An 18,693-nucleotide genomic window follows, 5' to 3' on the forward strand; every position below is an offset into this window, starting at 1 on the left:
CGGACATGGTATGTCCCGTACCCCCCAGCACAGGAGCCCCCAGGGTATGTGCTATGTCCCAAACCCCCCACCACAGGGAGTCCATGGCTATATGGTATGTTCCATACCCCTCAGCACAGGGGGTCCATGGGTATATGGTATGTCCCATACCCCTCAGCACAGGGGGGACCATGGGTATGTGGTATGTCCCATACCCCTCAGCACAGGGGGGACCATGGGTATGTGGTATGTCCCATACCCCTCAGCACAGGGGGTCCATGGGTATATGGTATGTTCCATACCCCTCAGCACAGGGGGTCCATGGGTATGTGGTATGTTCCATACCCCTCAGAACAGGGGGTTCATGGGTATATGGTATGTCCCATACCCCTCAGCACAGGGGGGACCATGGGTATGTGGTATGTCCCATACCCCTCAGCACAGGGGGTCCATGGGTATATGGTATGTTCCATACCCCTCAGCACAGGGGGTCCATGGGTATATGGTATGTCCCATACCCCTCAGCACAGGGGGTCCATGGGTATATGGTATGTCCCATACCCCTCAGCACAGGGGGTCCATGGGTATATGGTATGTCCCATACCCCTCAGCACAGGGGGTCCATGGGTATGTGGTATGTTCCATACCCCTCAGCACAGGGGGTCCATGGGTATGTGGTATGTCCCATACCCCTCAGCACAGGGGGTCCATGGGTATATGGTATGTCCCATACACCTCAATACAGGGGGTCCATGGGTATATGGTATGTCCCATACACCTCAATACAGGGGGTCCATGGGTATATGGTATGTCCCATACCCCTCAGCACAGGGGGGACCATGGGTATATGGTATGTCCCATACCCCTCAGCACAGGGGGTCCATGGGTATATGGTATGTCCCATACCCCTCAGCACAGGGGGTCCATGGGTATGTGGTATGTCCCATACCCCTCAGCACAGGGGGTCCATGGGTATATGGTATGTCCCATACACCTCAATACAGGGGGTCCATGGGTATATGGTATGTCCCATACCCCTCAGCACAGGGGGTCCATGGGTATATGGTATGTCCCATACACCTCAATACAGGGGGTCCATGGGTATATGGTATGTCCCATACCCCTCAGCACAGGGGGCCCATCGGTACGTGGTATGTTCCGTACCCCCCAGCACAGGTATTCCCAGGGGACATGGTATGTCCCGTACCCCAGCACAGGGCCCCCTCGCATGTCTCAGGCCGGGGAGGGCCTTGTGACGATCATCGGGTCACAAGCACTGCCGCAGCCGAAGCCTTGGCGACTCTGCAATAACTTTCAACGAGGGCGCTACTGTCGCTTTAAGAGGCAAGGAGGACGCCGCTCTGTCTCCATGGCGACGGGGCTGTGTCACTGAGAGCTGGACGCGGACGCACGGGCGGCCTGGCCCTAGACGCTGACACCCGGGGATGGCGGCGCATGCGCAACGAGCCGACTGAAGCCGCTCGCCGCCCGGGCAGCGGGGACAGAAACAAACATGGCGGCGTCTGGTGCGGGAGTTGTTGCTATGGCGTCCTGCAGGAGGTAGGGCCAAACCCACCCCCAGGGCCTCGGAGGGGGTGGGCACCCTCCATGGTATGTGGGGTCGGGGGTTCCTCGGGCTGTAGGGATGGGTTTGGGGGGGGGGTTGCCCTATGGAGGGCTGCAGCTCGGGGTGCAGTGGGGGTCACTCTCTAGGCGGTGGGGGCTGCAGATAGGGGAGCAGTGGGGGTCACTCTAGGCGGTGGGGGGAGCAGTGGGGGCATGAGGGGGGGCATGGGGGGGTTATAGGGGTTTGGGGCCTGCCTATGGTGATAATGTGTATATGGGGGGCAGTATATAGGGAATTTCTCTAGCGGGCTTGCGGCCTCTATATAGGAATTGCAGTGCGTATATGGGGGCGATATATGGGGTGGCTGCTCTCTACACAGGGAGCTGTAGATGATAGATGCTGGTACGTAGGGTTAGGGCATGGTGTATCGGGGCTGGGCTATAGGGGTTCTCTAGGGAGCTGGAGGTCACCAAAGTAGGTGTGGTGTGGGGGGTGGAGGGAAGCAGGGGCGGCCCTAGACTAGCCGCCAGCAGCTGGTGCCCTAGGCAAACCATGCAATCGGCGCCCCCACCTCCAAACCCCTCAATGATATTGCGCCACCATTTGGCGCCTCATTTAACTTGGTGCCCTAGTTCGCCTATATGGACGGGCCACCCGTGGAGGGAAGACTGGGCTTGGCACTAAGACACTACCCTGCCAGTATGTGGAAAACAGTGAGCAGTCCTGGGGAACCTTAGACAGTAACAACTATATTATATCATGAGCTTTTGTGGGTAAAACCTACTCCATCAGATGAGTTGTATCTGGGTGGTTCTCTCTTCAGGCAAGGGCAAGTGGGTCAGCAGCAAGGGGTGTATGTAGGATGGGGGGGGGCGGAAGGGAAGGGAGAGGAGTATGGCTGGTGGGGATATTTTGAAAATAAATTCACTTTGAGTGATGTGTACATGGGGGGGGGGGGCAATATATAGCCCTGAACGAGGCCTAGGAGATGAAAAGTCTTTGCTGTCTGGTGCTACCCAGGGAGATGTGGCCTGAAGAGACTACTGGTCCCAGTGTGCCTTGTAGCATGGTGGCTTGAATTGAGAGGGAACAGTGCATGCTGGGATCTGTAGTCTCTGTGGGCTGCCCCTCAGCATAGGAGATGGAAGGCAAATGCAGCCTTCCCCATTTTGTAGTTTTTGGGTAGTCCTTGGGCCCCTGATAACTAGGCCAGTGCCATGTTCAGATGGGCAGAATCTGGGCACTGCTCCAACCCACTTGCAAGGGAAGTGCCTTGTGAATTGAGATTGACCTGCCATCTGCTGTCTAGGCCTGGTCTGGAATATTCCATCCTTTGTTTTGAGGACATTTAGCAGTAGCAGGCCTGTGCTACTTTCCTAAAGCGGGTAGCAAACTGATCATGCTCTGTTCACTGGGTACTGTGGGAATTTGCTATTGTGACACTTTTGAGTTAAAAGGGAATCTCCATCTGCTTTTAGCAGGATAGGGCTTATGACACACAGCTGAGTCAGTCTGATTCTATCCAGAAGATGGCAGCATCATGTGTACACACTAGCCAGTTAATGACAGTGTACGGGATTGTGCCATTGGACCTTAATTAAGGCTTCCAGAGCTCTTTGATTCTGTATATAAAGTGTTGGCTGGCTTCATTGTGTGGGGTCAGTGCCTTCTTCAGTGTTCTCTGCTGAATGCCGGGTCTGGGCCAGTGCTCCTCCTCTAGGAGGTGTTGAGAAGAGAATCAGTAAGTTTCTTTCCCACATATAAGCACTTTCTGAGCTCTGCATTAGCAAAGCCCAGCCCATGCCAAAGGCGGCTGGTGGGAGTAACTGGCAACCCACCTCCTGACTAGCAGTTCAGTGATTCACCCTAATTATCTCTGTAGTTCAGGAACAAACAAGAGCCTCACCCAGATCCCTCACCTCAGCTGAGTGAGATGGTGCAGTTTGGAGCAGCCTGTGGGGGTTTGACAATGGAGAGACCTCTGCAGGGAGAGAAGTCTGGTCAAAAGGGCCTACTCAGCCTTGGCCTTTCAGACTGTCACAAGGCACCCACTGAGCCCCCTGGCAGTGTAGGCTCTGCTCAGTAACTGCAGTAGGATCAATGGCTCCTTCTGCATAGACGACCAAGCTGCTGTTAGAGGGCCAGGCCTCGGAGGGTATGTCAACAGTGCAATTAGATGTGCATGGCAGGTCTGTGCCAGCTCATACAAGCTCACCGGGCTTGGGCAACGGAGCTCCGTAACTGTGGTGTTGACATTTGGGCTTGGGCTGCAGTCTCAGCTCTGGCAGGGTTCTACAGGCAGGGCTCCAGCCTGAGCCTGAACTAGGTATGTTAAAATGTGTTTAATTATGTAATCAGGTAGCCACTGAAAATGTCCGTGGTTACATGGAGCAGGGGGAGGGGAAGGTGTGTGTGCGCATGTGCGCGCACCCTGTGTGTAACCGTGCATGTTAATCGATATGCCCAAGCTCATTGGTTAACCATGTAAACAGTTACACTTCCACATTGCAGTTCAGCAGCACCTTAGCCTGAGTCGGTTGGCACAGGCTAGCCGAGGGGGGAGGGGGTTCAACTGCAGTGTTAACATATCCTTTGTTACACCTGCCTGGAGCTTGGGATCCTTGGCTGGAAGGCACCAGAGCCCGTTAACTCTCTGCCTTAAAAACTTGCTGAAAGGGGAGTGAAAGGCTGTCTCGGGTGACTGTCCTCGAAGCAGAGCAGAAAGGAGGGTAGATGGCATGATGCTGCCTCCAGGTAGTCCCGGCCACTTCTTTCTCTGCTGTGTGAGGTGGTGGTGTATTGCAGGATAGGGAGAGCCTCTGCCTGGCTTTCCCTCTTCACCCTCCTGAGGATACCCTGCCATTCCTGCCCAGCTGTGCACTATCCTACTCTGGTGGGTGGAGTCATATGGGGCCTGTCTCACTGGAGACCCTTCCTCCCTTTCCCTGGGCACACGGACTGGTTTGAGCCACTCTGGGCCCAGCCACCTCTCAAGATTTTGCAGAGATTCTGGTGGCCAGATGTCCTGGATGAAACTACCATGGGAGCCTGTGCCTGCATCATCCTATCTTGTGTTCTAGGGCCCCAGCCAATGGGAATCTCCACCTGGACAGCCACCGCCGAGGGGTGTGAGCTTGGTGCTGGTGGGGAAGAGACGCTCGCAGCTTGTGAGAGGTACGTCCAGTTGTGCTGCCTCTGAGCACCGGTCCATGCAGCCCAGCATCCATGCTTCAGCTGTGACCAGCACCTGCTGCTGCAGAGGATGGTTGCTGCTTCCTATAATGCAGTTAGTCAACTTTGAGTTAGAGAGAATTCACTCGCGTGACACAGAGTTGGTGCCGCTGTCCTGGAGCCTGGTCTCCCATTCCCTTGCTGAACCCACAAGACTGCACTGCCCTCCTCAAGCTGGGCCTGGCAGTCTGGGGTCTTGCCTCTGATAGCCGTGCTCTGTTAGCATGCCTTTGGCTTTGACTCACTGCGTTGACTCCTCTGTCTCCCCAGAGTTCTCCTTGCCATTGTCTCTACAATGCCCCAGGCCTCTGAACACCGGGTCAGCCGGACTAGAGAGCAGATCATCACATCACAGCCCAAGGCCACCACCAAGCTCCTGAATGGACACCGGGCCGTGAGCCAGGAGCGCCACGCCTCCGCCTCCCCTGCCCTGGCCAATGGGCTTTCCATGGCTCCCAAGATTCGCCCACTGCCTCCCCGGCCCATCCCTCTGGACGATCGGGGGAAGAAGCAGGAGCTCGAGAGGGGCCGCGCTTCGAAGCGCAGTGACATGCTGCGTGGCTCGGTGCCCAGGCGAGGGCCAGTGAAGGCCGACCATGCGGTTAAGGTGCCTAGCTCCCCACAGGCTAGCACCATGTCAGGCAGTGCCTCCTTCTCCTTGTTACTGGTGGGACGGGACACTGAGCGTAGGCTGAGCAACCTTGCCCGCTCCAAGTCCATCAGCATTGGGGACCTGAGCCAGGCAGGGGGACGAGGGGAGGAGGCGAGCGCGGTGCTCAGCCGCCTGACGCTCCAGGACCGCAGCCCATCCTGCAGCCAGAAGCTGGGCCTGGGGCACTTGGCTCTGAAGCGGAGCACTTCGCTCAGGAGGGTCAACGTGTCTCCTGCGCTGGATGGGAGGCCTGCGACCACGTTGCTCTCTGTCCGCACTGAGGGCTGCTCCAGGACTCACACCTCCAATCCTCAGGCCCCCGAGTATGTGCGCCCCCTGGATGTGCCAGTGGCTGGGAGCCCACCCAAGGGCAAGGTCCCGTCTCCAGCTCCGAGCAGGCCTGAGGAGAAGGCTTCTGTTGTAAGAGTGGTTTGACATCTACTGAGCATGATGGGTAGCAGTCCTCCCTGTATGGGGGTGGATGGGCCCTGTTACTGCTGACACCACCTGGCTCTGCAGGGTACAGTGCCTGGCCTGATGTTTGGGGGCTGCAGTCTCAGGCTTCCTCAAGAGGGGGAGGCTTTCTCCCACCTTGCCCCCGCCCTGACTTGCCAGTGGGAGTCTAGGCTTAGTGCTCTCTGGTTTGCCCCAAGCTGTCCCCAGCCTCCTCATTCCCATGAGAACCCAGCACCTGTGGGTGAGATCCTGGGAGCAGGCAAGTAGAAAGCCATGCCATGAGGCAGAATGGCCAGGTTCACTGGGGTAGTGGGAGGGTGACGTGCCTCAGCGAGATTTGCAGCTGGGGCTTGGAGGTGGAGTGATTTTTGTTTTGTTTTTTGTTTTATTTTGTTTTGAGTCCCTTGTCTGGCTACAATCACCCTGCTTCCCCCAGCAGCCTCCTGCCCGCTACCATACACATGCAAACCTGCGGGGAGTGGGTGGCATCAAAATGTCCTAATTGGGCCTGCGGGATGTCTGGGGGGAGGGTCTTTGGGCCCACTGAGTGGGGGCACAACATGCAAGTCAGCAAGCAGCCCCCAAGCCCCTGACTTGTCCTGCAGCAGCAACTTTGGCTGCTCCAGGAACGGCTTCCATTGCTCCTTAGCTGGGAGTTCCACTGATCCGCTGGGGGGGGGGGCGCAGCGCAGAGAGCCAGCTTGTGGAGTCAGTCTCTGGTGGGATTGCATGTGAAGTTAACAGATGCTGAGACTCGTGGATTGCTCACTCGGGTGGGGGAGGGACAGTGAGTGAGAGGCAAAACCACAGACCGTCCCCTACAACAGGCCTGGTATCAAGGCTTTGCCCCAGGTAATGAAAATGGCCCAAACTGTCCAAATGCCTAAATTTTGATCTCCAAACTTTGAGATCCCCCCATGTCCTGACCCAGAACTTTCCCTCAGTCCCTGCCTGCAGCTCCTCAACTTTCCTAGCAAAAGAACCTCCCAGGTGTGTTCACCCAGCACCAGCTGATAGTGTAACTGCTAATCGGTTCCCTCTAGGAAATCTTACCTAATCTGTGTGAGCACAGGTGTGGGGCTGAGCGCTAGGCATGGCCTGCTGCCCCACGCAGGGCTAGCGAGAGCTTGGCGTGCACCCACCTAGCAATCCAGTGAACTATGGCAGCCCTGAGGCAGGTTGGCCTGGGGCAGCTGGTTTCTTCCCCACCCCAGCCCTCTCGCAGTACCTGCGGCAGGGTCGATGACTGTTGGGTTGTATTTTCTTTCTCTGGTCTACGGTTCTTCAAGCACCTGCTGTCTCCGGAGTAGTTCTCCTTGCTAATTAATCCCACAGAGATGAGCCTCAAGCAGGGCCCGGAATAGCCGGGGGAATCGGATCAGCTAATGAGCTGATGGTTTATAGAGGCAGAGGGAGGGCCCAGTGGTCCCTTCAGTTGGTGCAGGGCAAGCACAGCGCTCCGGCTGCCCGCTCCTCCGTGTGGCAGGAGCCATGCCAGGCCTGCAGGGAGCCACCCTGGTGGAGCTGCCGCGAAAGCTGCACCGCACGTTGGCCACCAAACGGGAGCTGCAGGGCAAGGGGGCGGATATCTCGGAGTCGGTCGTGCACACGGCGGTGATGGGGCTGCTGCTGATGACCAGCGAGGTAACGTGCCATGTTCTTCCTGCTGCTGGCCACAAGCAGCAGGACACCCCCAGTCTCTGGGGGCCACGAGATGGCCGTGCTGCAGGGGGTTGGCTCGGTGTGTATGGAGGGAATGGGCTAGGCTGGCCATGTGCGTGGCCGTCCTCCTGGGGAGACACGAGGCAGAGATCGACCTATTTACAGTATCACGGCACGGACCTGCTCCTGCTTGAATTGGCTACTTCTCAATCCCTTTCCCAGGCACTCATCCCACCTCTCTCTCTCGTCTCTCAGACACACAACACCCTCCTCCTGGGCTCTGGGCACATCGGACTCCGCAATCTTGGCAACACGGTAAGCCCCTGGCTTTCAGTGCTGGGGAGCCATGGACAGTAGGACCCCCCCCGCACGCAGGGGAGGAGGGTTGGGGGAGGGGGCGGGATGTCGACTGTGCAAGGCTTTCAAACCTGCATTTGCTAGTCACAAATAGCACTTGCTGCCTGGGAAAGGGACGTGCAGACCTGCTGGAGTTGGGAAGACTCTAGGTGGCTCGTCTTCCCTACAGCCCAGTAGGGAGGTGGGGCTGCTCCCAGCGCTGCACCCCCCTCTGCTGTGCCCAGTTTGGGTCCCATGCTCCCCGTGCAGCCCTCGTGGCACTGGTCACACCAGGGCAGAGTGTGGCACTGTGGTGTTTCATATCCATTTTGCACTTGCCAGGGTACGGAGACCTGGGCTGCCTGGTTTCTGTGTCATAGATGTGCCATGTGGGGGAGACCGTGCCCTGCCAGGGCGCTCTGAGATCCCTGAGTGCTGCTGTTTCTCATATGAGTCTGTCACCCTGGTCCCTGTAACCTCCCCAGTTGCCTCTTCCTCTGTGTTCCCGGGCCTGGCCCTTACCTGAAGCAGTGAGCTCCTTTGAAGCGCTGCTAACCGGGCGCCTTGCTCCCCCTGCTGCCACCTCTGACCAGCGCCTGCCTGCCTGCTTGTGGGACTGGGGCACAGCAGCTTCCCCCTGCCGTGCAGACATGCTGGGTGCGAGGATGCAGGGCTGTGCCTGTCGCTGTCAGCAGCGTGCTAGGCCGGTCTGTTGAGGCCAAGCCAAGGGCTGTGCCTATGTTGCATGGAGAAGCCAGCAGTTGTGCTGGGGGTGGAACTGGCTTACCTTTCCCACCCAGCTGTAGCTCCCCTTGCGCCCTACTCTGCTCCCTGCAGTCCCAGCAGTGGAAGGCTTGGGCTGCTCTGGGGGCTTTCTGGGTGTCTGCCCAAACCCTGCTGTGTCTAGCACACTGAATGTCACTTCTGCCCTCTGCTGTATGGAATCAGGACAACTGTTGTGTGTCAGAGGCCCTGTACTGCTGATGGTGATTCTCCTGTAGCCCAGGTGGCAGGGGTTTGACTGAGTCGAGTGCTGCCTGTGTTGTCGGAGGGGCTCCGAGAGGCCCTGGTGCAGTGAGTGGCAGTAGCTTTAGTCTAGCTAGGGGGGTGGTTGATCAGCTGTATTTGGCCAAAGACTCTATCTTCCTGGTGCGGGGGGTTAATGACTGGAGATCCTACCCCCCCATCATCAGCATCAGTCTGCTTCACTGTGGTGGCCCCCTTCTTTGGGACCCCTCGGTGTCCCTCCTACATCTGCTGCCAGCCTGGTCTCTGCACAGTGGTGAGGGACAGGTGGCTTCAGGAGCACCCTCTTTCGGCTGTCAGGGTGGCCGGATTTGGCTGGGACTACTTGGAGCAGATCTGGGCAGGGTGAACTGACAGACTTTGGCACGTGTCTGCACTCTGGGCTCCCTGCTCTCCACGGCTCATGTCCAGTAGGAACGACTGCCCCTCCTGGGCTGGCTGTGCTCAGCAGTGCAGGGGCTGGGGGAGCCGGCGCCCAGAACATGGGGCCTGCCCTCACTGCCTGCCTGTGTCCCTGCAGTGCTTCATGAATGCCGTGCTCCAGTGCCTGAGCAGCACCAAACCCCTGCGTGACTACTGCCTGCTCAAGGAGTTCCTCCAGGAACAGCCTGGCACCTCGCGGGCCCCGCAGGAGCTCACGGAAGGTAGGTGAGGCAGCCGGGCACCTCGTGGCTGCTCCCCAAAGCTGGCTTGCTGCAGCGGGAGCTAATCCCTGCCTCAGTCACCAGGTTATGTAAGTGCCCTGCCGAAGTGAGGCCAGCTGGAAAGCCCGTTACATAAGCAGCAGGGCTGAATTCCCTGCCATGGCGCTGTTGACACTGTGCCCAGCAGGGGAGATGGAGGATGGGCCCATGGCCAGGCTCTGCAGTGCCGGGTGTGCTCCTGTCGCTCTGGGCACCGCAGGGCAAGGCTGGGGAGCTGGCACTAAGCAGGGAGCAGAGGTGTTAGTGGCAGAGTCAGGAATAGGATCCAGGCTGTGCTCCACCCACTGTCCCGTGCTCCCTTTGACCCCCATCAAGCTGTTCTTCCACCCCTCCCTGTCCCCGGGTCTGCTGCATGGGGGAAGCAATATTTTGTAGGTCTGGGGTTGTTTTCGTTTCCCTCCCCCCCCCCCCCCCCCCCCCCGCCCCAGGACTGCTCCAGCAGGGTCTAGTTGGAGATCAGCCTCTCCCCCAAAAGCAGGAAATCCCGCTCCCCCACCTCATGGCTGCCATGCCAGGTGGGGTGAGCAAGCTGGCTGTGGGGCAGGGCAGGCAGGGTAACATGGGCTGGTGGCTTGTTTCCCCTCAGCCTTTGCAGATGTCATCAATTCTCTGTGGCACCCAGATTCCACCGAGGCTGTGAACCCCGCACGCTTCAAAGCCGTCTTTCAGAAATACGTCCCGTCCTTCACAGGCTACAGGTGAGAGGTTCTGTCCTGTGGACCCTGGATCCCTTCTCCCACGGCCATGGAGCGGGGGGGCTGTCCCAGAGCACCAGGGGAATGTAGCTGCCTTTGGGCCAGATGGTAGCAGCCAGCATAATGAGCACCTGGAGGAACCAGTTCAGCCAGGGCATAGGATCCCTGTGATCTCAGGCCTGTGCAGAGTAGCCTGGACCTCCTCAGAGTCCTGCCTGACAGCCCCTTCCCACAGCAGCCTGCCAGAGCTCCGCTTCTCCGCCCTGGCAGGATGATGGGCTGAGTCAGGCAGGGGGGACAGCAGCAGTGCTGGGAAAGCTCCTCTGCTGATGAATCCTGAGTGTGGAGGGCTGGGGGGTCAGGGGAGGGGACCCTGCATGTGATTAGTGCTGGGAGCAAGGGTGGGGCTGAGGACCCTGGATGTGGAGAGTCCTGGGGGATAGAGCTGGGGAGGGGACTCAGTATGTAGAGGCTGCTGGAGAGCTGGGGAAGGGGACCCAACATGTGGAGGGCCCTGGATGGTTGCAAGAAGAGGGGAGCCAGTGTGTGGAGGAAGCTGGGGGGCAGGGCTGGAGAAGAGGAGCCGGTGTGTGGAGGAAGCTGGGGGGCAGGGCTGGAGAAGGGGAGCCGGTGTGCGGAGGAAGCTGGGGGGCAGGGCTGGAGAAGGGGAGCCGGTGTGCGGAGGAAGCTGGGGGGCAGGGCTGGAGAGAAGGGGAGCCGGTGTGCGGAAGAAGCTGGGGGCAGACCCAGGGTGGAAGCTCTGGAAGGACGGGGTGGGGCAGGGCTCTGACAGGCCGTTCCTGTCTCTAGCCAGCAGGACGCCCAGGAATTCCTGAAGTTTTTAATGGACCGGCTGCACGTGGAGATCAACAGGAAGGGGCGCAAAACTCCCAGCATCCTCTCTGATACCAAATGGCCCTCAGTGCTAGAGGACGCGGACCCCCTGAGGTGAGCAGGCCAAGCTGGTCGGGGCTGCGGCGCCTGAGCACGCAGAGAAACGTGGTTCCCGTTGTGAGCTGGTCCTTGCACCGAAGGCCTGAAAGCTGCAGGACGGCCCCCGGCAGGGACTCTGTTGCTGCATGGCCGGGGCTGGGGAGTTGATGGGGGCAGGGACCAGGCCAGTGTCCTGGCTGGGGCTGAGAAGCTGGTGACCTTGGCTCCGTCCCGGGGACAGGAGCAGCACTGAGCAGGTTGGCAGGCAGCTCCCTGTGGTTCGGGGTTCCCAGCAGCGCATTGTTGCCTGGGGGACAGGGAGCTGCTGCCAGGGGCAAGCCAGCAGGTGGGGAGGAGACTGACCCACCGAGAGTGCTGAGCCTGCTCTTGGTCCAGGGGCTGCCTTCCTAGGAGCTTGGGGAGTCTCAGCCCAACAGCAGGACAGGAGCCCCGTGCACAGCCCCACCTCCTGCTGCCTCTGGCTGGTGTGTGGAGGGAGCTGCCCTTGGGGAATCTCCCTCAGCAACCCCCCCTGGGTTTTCCCTAGTGATGACGAGCGAGCCAATCTGATGTGGAAGCGCTACCTGGAGAGAGAAGACAGCAAAATAGTAGGTGAGCATCTCTCTGGCCCCGGGGCGGGGGGCTCTGATGGACGGGGGGCCCAAAGGGCCATGAGCCCGGCTACTTCCCACTGAGGTCCACTCTGACCCCCGCAGTGGGGTCAAAACCTGGAGCCCCGCTGGGGGAGCCCATGCAGCTATAGGGAGCCACAGACCCTCCACCTTCCAGGAGGGGGGACCCGTGAGCAGCCCTCAACCCACGTGTCCCCCACCTCTGGGACCGCTGCTCAGGGTAGATGGAGGGCCCATGGCTCTCCACAGCTGCCTGGGCAGCGCTTAAGGCCCCAAGGCCCCGGCTCGGGCCAGGCTGGAAACCAGAGCCAGGTCAGGGCAAGAGCCATGCAAGCAGTTGTGGGGAGCTGTGGACGGTTGCCCTGGCCTGGGAGGAGGCCCTGGAGGTCCAGAGCTTGCTCTTTGCCCTCCCACCCCAGGCAAGTGAAGGGGCCTGGGCTTGCCTGTCTCCAGCTTCTGTCTTGGCCAGAGGTGGAGCCCCCCCACTTCTAGGAAGACTCTGTTGCCTCTGCCTTCCTGCCCCCTACCCAGTCCCTCTGGACTCATGGCTGGGGGCTGCGCCAGGGAGAGCCGGGACTGGGACAGGCAGACTCTGCCCGGGCTGTCTCCCTCTAGCCCCTTGTGGAGCTCAAAGTCCCCTCCCCTCGCACATGTGCTGGGGCTCTGAGTCTGGGCCCCTGGAGAGGGTGGTACTGGGGCTTAGAGCCGCTTTGGTGCGAGGGGAGGAGCCGCACATCCGCTTGGCTCCTGTCAGTCCCGGGCCAAGCTGGCAGGGGGCACCCAGCGGGGGGCACCGGGCGGGGAGGCACCTGTGCTCACCTGTCCCTTCTCCCTCCCAGATCTCTTCGTGGGCCAATTGAAAAGCTGCCTCAAGTGTCAGGCCTGTGGCTACCGCTCCACCACCTTTGAAGTCTTCTGTGACCTCTCCCTTCCCATCCCCAAGGTAGGGCCCGTGGGAGCTGGGCGCCCGGGGAGAGAGCCGCTCCCTCTGTCCTGGCTCATCCTCTCTTCAGCAGCGGGATGCAGTGGGCTTCAGAGGCCTCATGCTTCCTGGCTAGCCCAGGCAGGGTTGTGCGTGTTCACCTACTGCAGCTTCCCTGAGCCCCCTGGCGCGCCTGCTGCCCCTTCTCGCCCTTGGGGCAGCGCAGGGCCGCCCCCCTTTGTGAGTTCAGAGCAAAGTGCTGAGCCAGCCTTGCACAGCCAGTGCCCCAGGCCTGACTGGGACTGGGGCTAAGCTCCTGCCCCGGTCTGTCCCCCTCCCCTCCCTGCAGGCCTGAGCCTCTGCCCTGACTTTGTGCACCCCTCCCTGCTTTCCGTTGCAGAAAGGCTTCGCTGGTGGGAAGGTCTCTCTCCTCGACTGCTTCTCCCTCTTCACCAAGGAGGAGGAGCTGGATTCGGAGAACGCTCCGGTAAGGGACGGGCACCGCTGCATTGGGTGCACAGGGATTGGCCCTGACCCAGCTGTGCTTAGAATGAGCCTTCACATCTCTATCCCGGGGGTCTGTGAGGCACATCCCAGCTGGGGCAGGGGCACATGGAGCTGGGCCAGGCCAGGCTGCTGAGGTCGCCAGCATCGCCCCTGCGTCTATAGGACAGTAACTGGGGCAGCACCTTGAAATGAAGGCACCAGGCGGAGGGGAACATGACAGGGAATGGGCGGAGCAGTGAGGCCTGGACAGCAGAGCCCAGGGAGGCGGGTGGGCAGCTGGCAGTGACGTGCCAGCCAGAGCAGGGCGGAGCAGTCGGCTTGGCCCCTCCCCTGTGCGCTGAGCTGGACTGTTCTGTGCTCGGAGCAGGTCTGTGACAAGTGCCGGCAGAGGACGAGAAGCACCAAGAAACTGACCATCCAGCGCTTCCCCCGCATCCTGGTGCTGCGTATCCTGTCTGATGGGTATGGGCGTGCTCGGGGGCGGGGGGTAAATCTTTTGCCTTGGGGCAACCCCTTCAGCCCGGGCATGGTCCTGCTCTGCCTCCAGGGCCATGGGGATTAGCTTGGGGTGCGACTCATTGGGCGCTGACCCATGGCCCAGAGGCCTGGCTGGGCTTTCTGACAGCGTCCCAGTGCTGGAGGGGCTGGGCAGGGAACTCGGCAATCCCAGGCTGTTCGGCAGATCTCTGCTTGGTGCCTGGCCTCAGTCGGGCTGGGGTCTGTGGCCCAGGTGGCTGCGGGTGTGTCCCTGGCAGCGTGGTGAGGGATGTGCCTGATCCCAAGAGGCTGGGCTAGTGTTAGCTCCTGCAGGCTATGAGCCATCAGGCCCAAGGCCACCCTGTCCCTTGGTTCCCTTGCCTGTTACGGCCCTTAGCCCGGCCGCTGCGGGCCAGACCTGAACAGGTTCTCCACCACCCGCTACTCCATCAAGAAATGCTCCGTCTTCGTGGACTTCCCGCTGCAGCGACTCAACCTCAAGGAGTTTGCCAGTGAGAAGGCTGGTAAGTGGCCTGGCCCCAGCCCGCCCTGCCCTCAGGGCTTCTGGATAGCCTGCCTCCCCCGGAGCCGCGCCTTCAGGGCCCTGCCTGGGGTGGGGCGCACGCTGGCTCCTGACCTTGTGACTCACATTGCTAGGCCAGCTGCTGCATTGTTCTTCCCAGACCTCCTTAGCCAGCAGGCCCCTGGTGGGCACAGAGTGGGGCTAGAAGGGCTGCAGGCCATGGCCCTGGGCGGGAGCTATTGGCATGTGCAGCAGGCTGGGCCCTGAGCAGGGAGGGGCTAAGGGGAGCGGTGGGTGTGGGGTGGGAGGAGGCAGTTCCAGGGAAGCGTTTGCCAGGGCTCCAGGGATGGGTTCAGCCAGTTCAGCCCCATCTCCTAGCAGCTGGGTGGGTTGGAGGCAGGGGTGTGAATGGTTAACTGGGAAGCGTCGCCCTCACTGGGTAATGCTGACTGGTTACAGTTAACCAGCGGGGGCCACTCCAGCCCAGCCAGGTTTTAAGCGGTTAACTGATTAAATAGGATTTTATGTCCCTAGTTGGGGGGAGCCAGCACACTGAGCCTGAGGACTCTGAACAGGCAGGCTCCCTGTTTTCAGTGCTGCCGCCAGGCGCTTGCTCTGGCTCGCACGTGCTGTGGGTGGTGCTCAGCAGACAGGCAGGGCTCTTCGCAGCACCCACTGGAGGATGGAGCAACCTCCTTTCTGGGGAAAAAGGGAAACCGAGGCACGAGACGGGCATGTAGCCAAAGCTGCATTCTGGGCCGAGAAGCTAGGACTGTAAGAGGAGGTGGCCAGGCATGGGGCAGAGAGTCCGTGTGTCAGCTGGGCTCTGAGAGGGGCAGGTGTAGCTGCCCCGAGGGTGTGACCCCGTGCTAGCTCCACTAGCTAGGCCTAGCTTTAGCTGGAGGCCAAGGCAGATGCTGTGCCAGGGAAGAGGTAACCAGACCTTGCAGGGAGAGAGAAAGTGGAAGGCAGCAGGAACGGCTCTGCCTGCAGGGAGTGGGCAGGGGTGGCCTCCCTCCTGTATGGAGAGGGGTCTGAGGGCAAGCAGGGGGGTCACTGCAGACACAGCTTGTGTAGCAACTGACTAACACTCCCCCACCAAGAGGGCTCTGGGTGCAAGCAAGGAGGTTCACTGCCCAGTATGGGCTCTTGGGATAGTGCTGGGAGGGCTGGGGGCGTGTTGCTGTTTGGCAAGGGCTCTAGCTGAGCTGGGGCAGTGCGAGGGGCTGTGTGGCGAGGGTTCTGGTGGCGCTGGGGGGAGTGCCATGGGGCTGCGTGGCAAGGACTGAGCCATTGTGTGTTGCAGGAAACCCTGTATATAAACTCTACGCCCTGTGCAATCATTCGGGCAGCGTGCACTACGGCCACTACACCGCCTTCTGCAGGGATCAGTCCGGCTGGCGGGTCTACAACGATTCTCGGTATGAGGAGGGCAGGACTCTCCTGCAGCCATGGCACTGGGGTCCCTCGGGCTGGGGGCAGGGAGAGATGCTGAACCCCCTAGAAGAGACACAGGTGTGTCTGGGAGGGGGGTCCTGTCACGTGTCCCTGGGTGTAGCCATGGGACAGTGGGGTCCTGCCCCATAGGGCAGCGGGGTCTCCTGAGGCTGGAGAGCACTTCCCTGCACTGGGGGCAGGTGCCCTGAGCCCCATCCAGCTGGAGGCAGCGGCACAGGTGAGTCCATTGCTGCCCTTTCAGGAAGCCTGCAGTGACCTAATGAACACGCCCCTTCTGGGGATGTCTGCCTGGAGCCTGCCTGCCCTGGTTGTGGGCAGGCTCTGCTGCCTGGGCCCCCAGCATGCGCCTGGCCAGCTGGCTGGGTCCTGGGAAATGTGAGAGGGGGCTCTATGGGGCTGCATGTGGCCTGGAAGCTGAGGCTGGGCCTGTGCCTCTCCCAGCCCTGGCCCAGAACTGCCCATTGCCTGCGGCCTGGTTCCTGGGAGCGCCCTGGCCTGCTCTGAAAGCTGAGCACGGCCAGCCCTGGGGCCAGCCAGGCCTGCTCCCTCGCTGGGCCTGGGAGTGGAGCTCTCCCTGGGCTGATGCTGAGCCTGCCGTGCGTGGCCCTGCGCGGGGAAGCCAGCGGGGGTGGCTTGCCGGGGCGCAGTGTTAACGCCGTCTCGTTCCCGCAGCGTGTCCCCGCTGAGTGAGAACCAGGTGCCGTCCAGCGAGGGCTACGTGCTCTTCTATGAGCTGGAGGACCATCGCGGGAAGAAGCAGTGAAGTGTTGGACCTTGGCGCCTGCGCCACAACCCTCTTACCTCAGAGACTGAGCCAGCTTTCTGGGATCCCCCTTCAGTGACCCACAGGCCTGGGCTGCTTGCCCGCCCGCTGGCTGGAGGCAGCAGAAGTGGGGCAGGGCCTACCACAGACTGTGGGGGAGGGGCATGCCCATCTGCTCCCCAGCAGGAGGATGGGATGTGCCCACTCTGGCCTGCACCTTGCTGGGTATGTGGGGGAGGGGCTGGGCAAGGCCCCCACCCCTGCTGTGCTGACACAGGGGGCTCTTTCAATAAACAGTGAGGCTGTAAATAAACCCCAGAGCCACGCCCCAGCTGGGAACTTTTTGTGAATAAATTTACTAAGAAAAGTGCCCCGGTGTCTGTGCGGGGAGAAGGGCCTGGCAGGGTGCATGGGCGTCAGCACTTCTTCCCCCACCTGCTGGCCTCGCCCCGGATCTGCCTGGCACCGAGACCCGCTACTGAGGGGGAAGAACTTGCAGCTGCTGGCCTGGGACGGGAGAGCTGGAGCAGGTGCCGCCTGCTCGTTGTGCACTGGGAAGGCGGCCTGGTGTCAGCGCACACAGCCAGGCCGAGGTGATCAGCCCGGCCCGTGGATGGGGCCCAGCACACAACGCGCTTGGCAGAAGGAACACAGAGAGCCTGGGCCATCTGCCTTTGGCAGGGATCCTGCTGCTACAGTGAGAGCTTCCCTGGGGCATCTGGAGGCCAGGGCCTGTTCTGTTCCTTCCTGGCACTGAGCTGGGAGGACAGAAGCCCCAGGAGCGATGGATCCCCTTTGGATTTGCCTAGGGCTGGACTATCATGCACCCTCCAAGGCAGCTGTCCTGCCTGCAAAAGGCCTTTCATGGCTCACTGAGAAGCCTTTGCCGTGAAATGACTCTGAGCCTGTGGGCCTGTCTTGAGGGAACTTGCCTGCCTTGGGCTTGAGCACCTAACTCAGGGCTATGGGTAGGGAGGAAGCGCAGGCCTGTTGGGGGGTGAACGCTGGGCCGAGAGGTCGACTGTCTCCACCTGTGAGAGGAGTGCAAGGGCAGGTCTGACTGCATAGCGGGGAACACCTGCTGGAGGGAGCATGTCTGTGTAAGTCCTGCTAGAGTGGTGGTGTTTCCACAGCTGTGTAACTCAAGGGCTTTCTGTGTAGAGTCCTAGGGTGTGGGGACATTCTGACAACAGCTGCTCAGTGGGCATCCTCAGTCAAAGATAACAATATGGGAGGAAAAGGCTAGATACGACAGGAAAATCATAATGGTACTATCAGTCTGTGGTATGTCATCCCAGCGCCTACCATGCGTTAGAACTGGAAGAGGTACAGAGAAGGGCACCAACAATGATTGGAGGGGGATGGAATATCTCCACTCTGAGGAGAGATTAAAAAGATCGAGACTAGTCATCTTGGAAAAGAGATGACTAAAGGCTGGATATGGTAGGTCTCTATCTTGGCACTGGAAAAGTTCAGAAAAGGGCAACAACAATGATTAGGGGTTTGGAACAGCTGCCAGCTGAGAGATTAAAAAGTAGGACTTTTCCATTAGAAAAGAGGAGACTTTTGGGGCGGGGGAGATATAACAGGCTTATAAAATCATGACTGGTGGAGAAAGTGAACAAAGAAACGTTGTTTGCTTTTTCCTAGAGCCCAAAAACCAGAGCTTACCAAATTAAATGAGACAGAAAATTTCAGATGAAGAAGGAAGTATTTCTTCTCACAGTGCAGTCACCCTGTGGAACTCCTTGCCAGGGGATGTTGTGAAGGCCAGCAGTGTAACTAGTTTCAAAAAAAGAATTAGATCATGCCTGGAGGATAGGTCCATCCACTGGGTTTTAGCCAGGATGGTTGGGGATTCAACTCCTTGCTCTGGGTGGTCCTAGCTGATGGCTGCCAGAAGTTGGGAATCAATTTCAGAGGATGGCTCCCTTGGTAATTGCCCTGTGTCTGTTTATTCCCTTCGAAGCAGCTGGCACTGGCCACTGTCAGGAGGCACAATACTGGGCTAGAGTGACGAATGGCCCACCCCAGTATGGCCGTTCTAACGTGGCTCAGCAGTTCCCCTCTCGGCCTGTGTTCGGCCTTTCTTGCTGTGTTGTCTGTGAAGACATTAAACTAGGAGACTGAAGGGCCCAGAGTGAGAGTCTGGGGGAGCATGAGAATGAGC

The 18,693-nt window shown here is 59.8% G+C and overlaps 1 protein-coding gene across 3 annotated transcripts; it reads left to right on the forward strand.

The window, feature by feature from the left end:
- The first annotated feature begins 1,291 nt into the window (after positions 1 to 1,291).
- Positions 1,292 to 16,854, forward strand: USP21 (ubiquitin specific peptidase 21). 3 transcript variants are annotated; one of them, XM_075908029.1, is made up of 14 exons: positions 1,292 to 1,590; positions 4,627 to 4,720; positions 5,048 to 5,849; positions 7,803 to 7,862; positions 9,430 to 9,553; positions 10,200 to 10,311; positions 11,119 to 11,256; positions 11,789 to 11,853; positions 12,713 to 12,816; positions 13,196 to 13,282; positions 13,670 to 13,748; positions 14,196 to 14,303; positions 15,609 to 15,723; positions 16,433 to 16,854. In XM_075908029.1, the coding sequence occupies exons 2-14, from the start codon at positions 4,638 to 4,640 to the stop codon at positions 16,521 to 16,523; spliced, it is 1,968 nt and encodes a 655-aa protein (XP_075764144.1). In that variant the 5' UTR covers positions 1,292 to 1,590; positions 4,627 to 4,637; the 3' UTR covers positions 16,524 to 16,854. The 3 variants fall into 3 exon arrangements, with proteins under 3 accessions (XP_075764144.1, XP_075764143.1, XP_075764142.1); XM_075908028.1 differs by having other exon boundaries at positions 1,292 to 1,539; XM_075908027.1 differs by lacking the exon at positions 1,292 to 1,590 and having other exon boundaries at positions 4,572 to 4,720.
- The last annotated feature ends 1,839 nt before the right edge of the window (positions 16,855 to 18,693 follow it).

This window comes from Pelodiscus sinensis, chromosome 24 (assembly GCF_049634645.1).
Source record: "Pelodiscus sinensis isolate JC-2024 chromosome 24, ASM4963464v1, whole genome shotgun sequence".
Taxonomy (NCBI): Eukaryota; Metazoa; Chordata; order Testudines; family Trionychidae; genus Pelodiscus; species Pelodiscus sinensis.

Excerpts from the sequence above, each read along its gene's own strand:
- USP21 (XM_075908027.1), top strand. The coding sequence starts at position 4,587 with ATGGGAGCCTGTGCCTGCATCATCCTATCTTGTGTTCTAGGGCCCCAG. Across the intron at positions 9,554-10,199 it reads CCCGCAGGAGCTCACGGAAG|CCTTTGCAGATGTCATCAAT; the intron begins GTAGGTGAGGCA and ends GTTTCCCCTCAG. Across the intron at positions 14,304-15,608 it reads GTTTGCCAGTGAGAAGGCTG|GAAACCCTGTATATAAACTC; the intron begins GTAAGTGGCCTG and ends TGTGTGTTGCAG.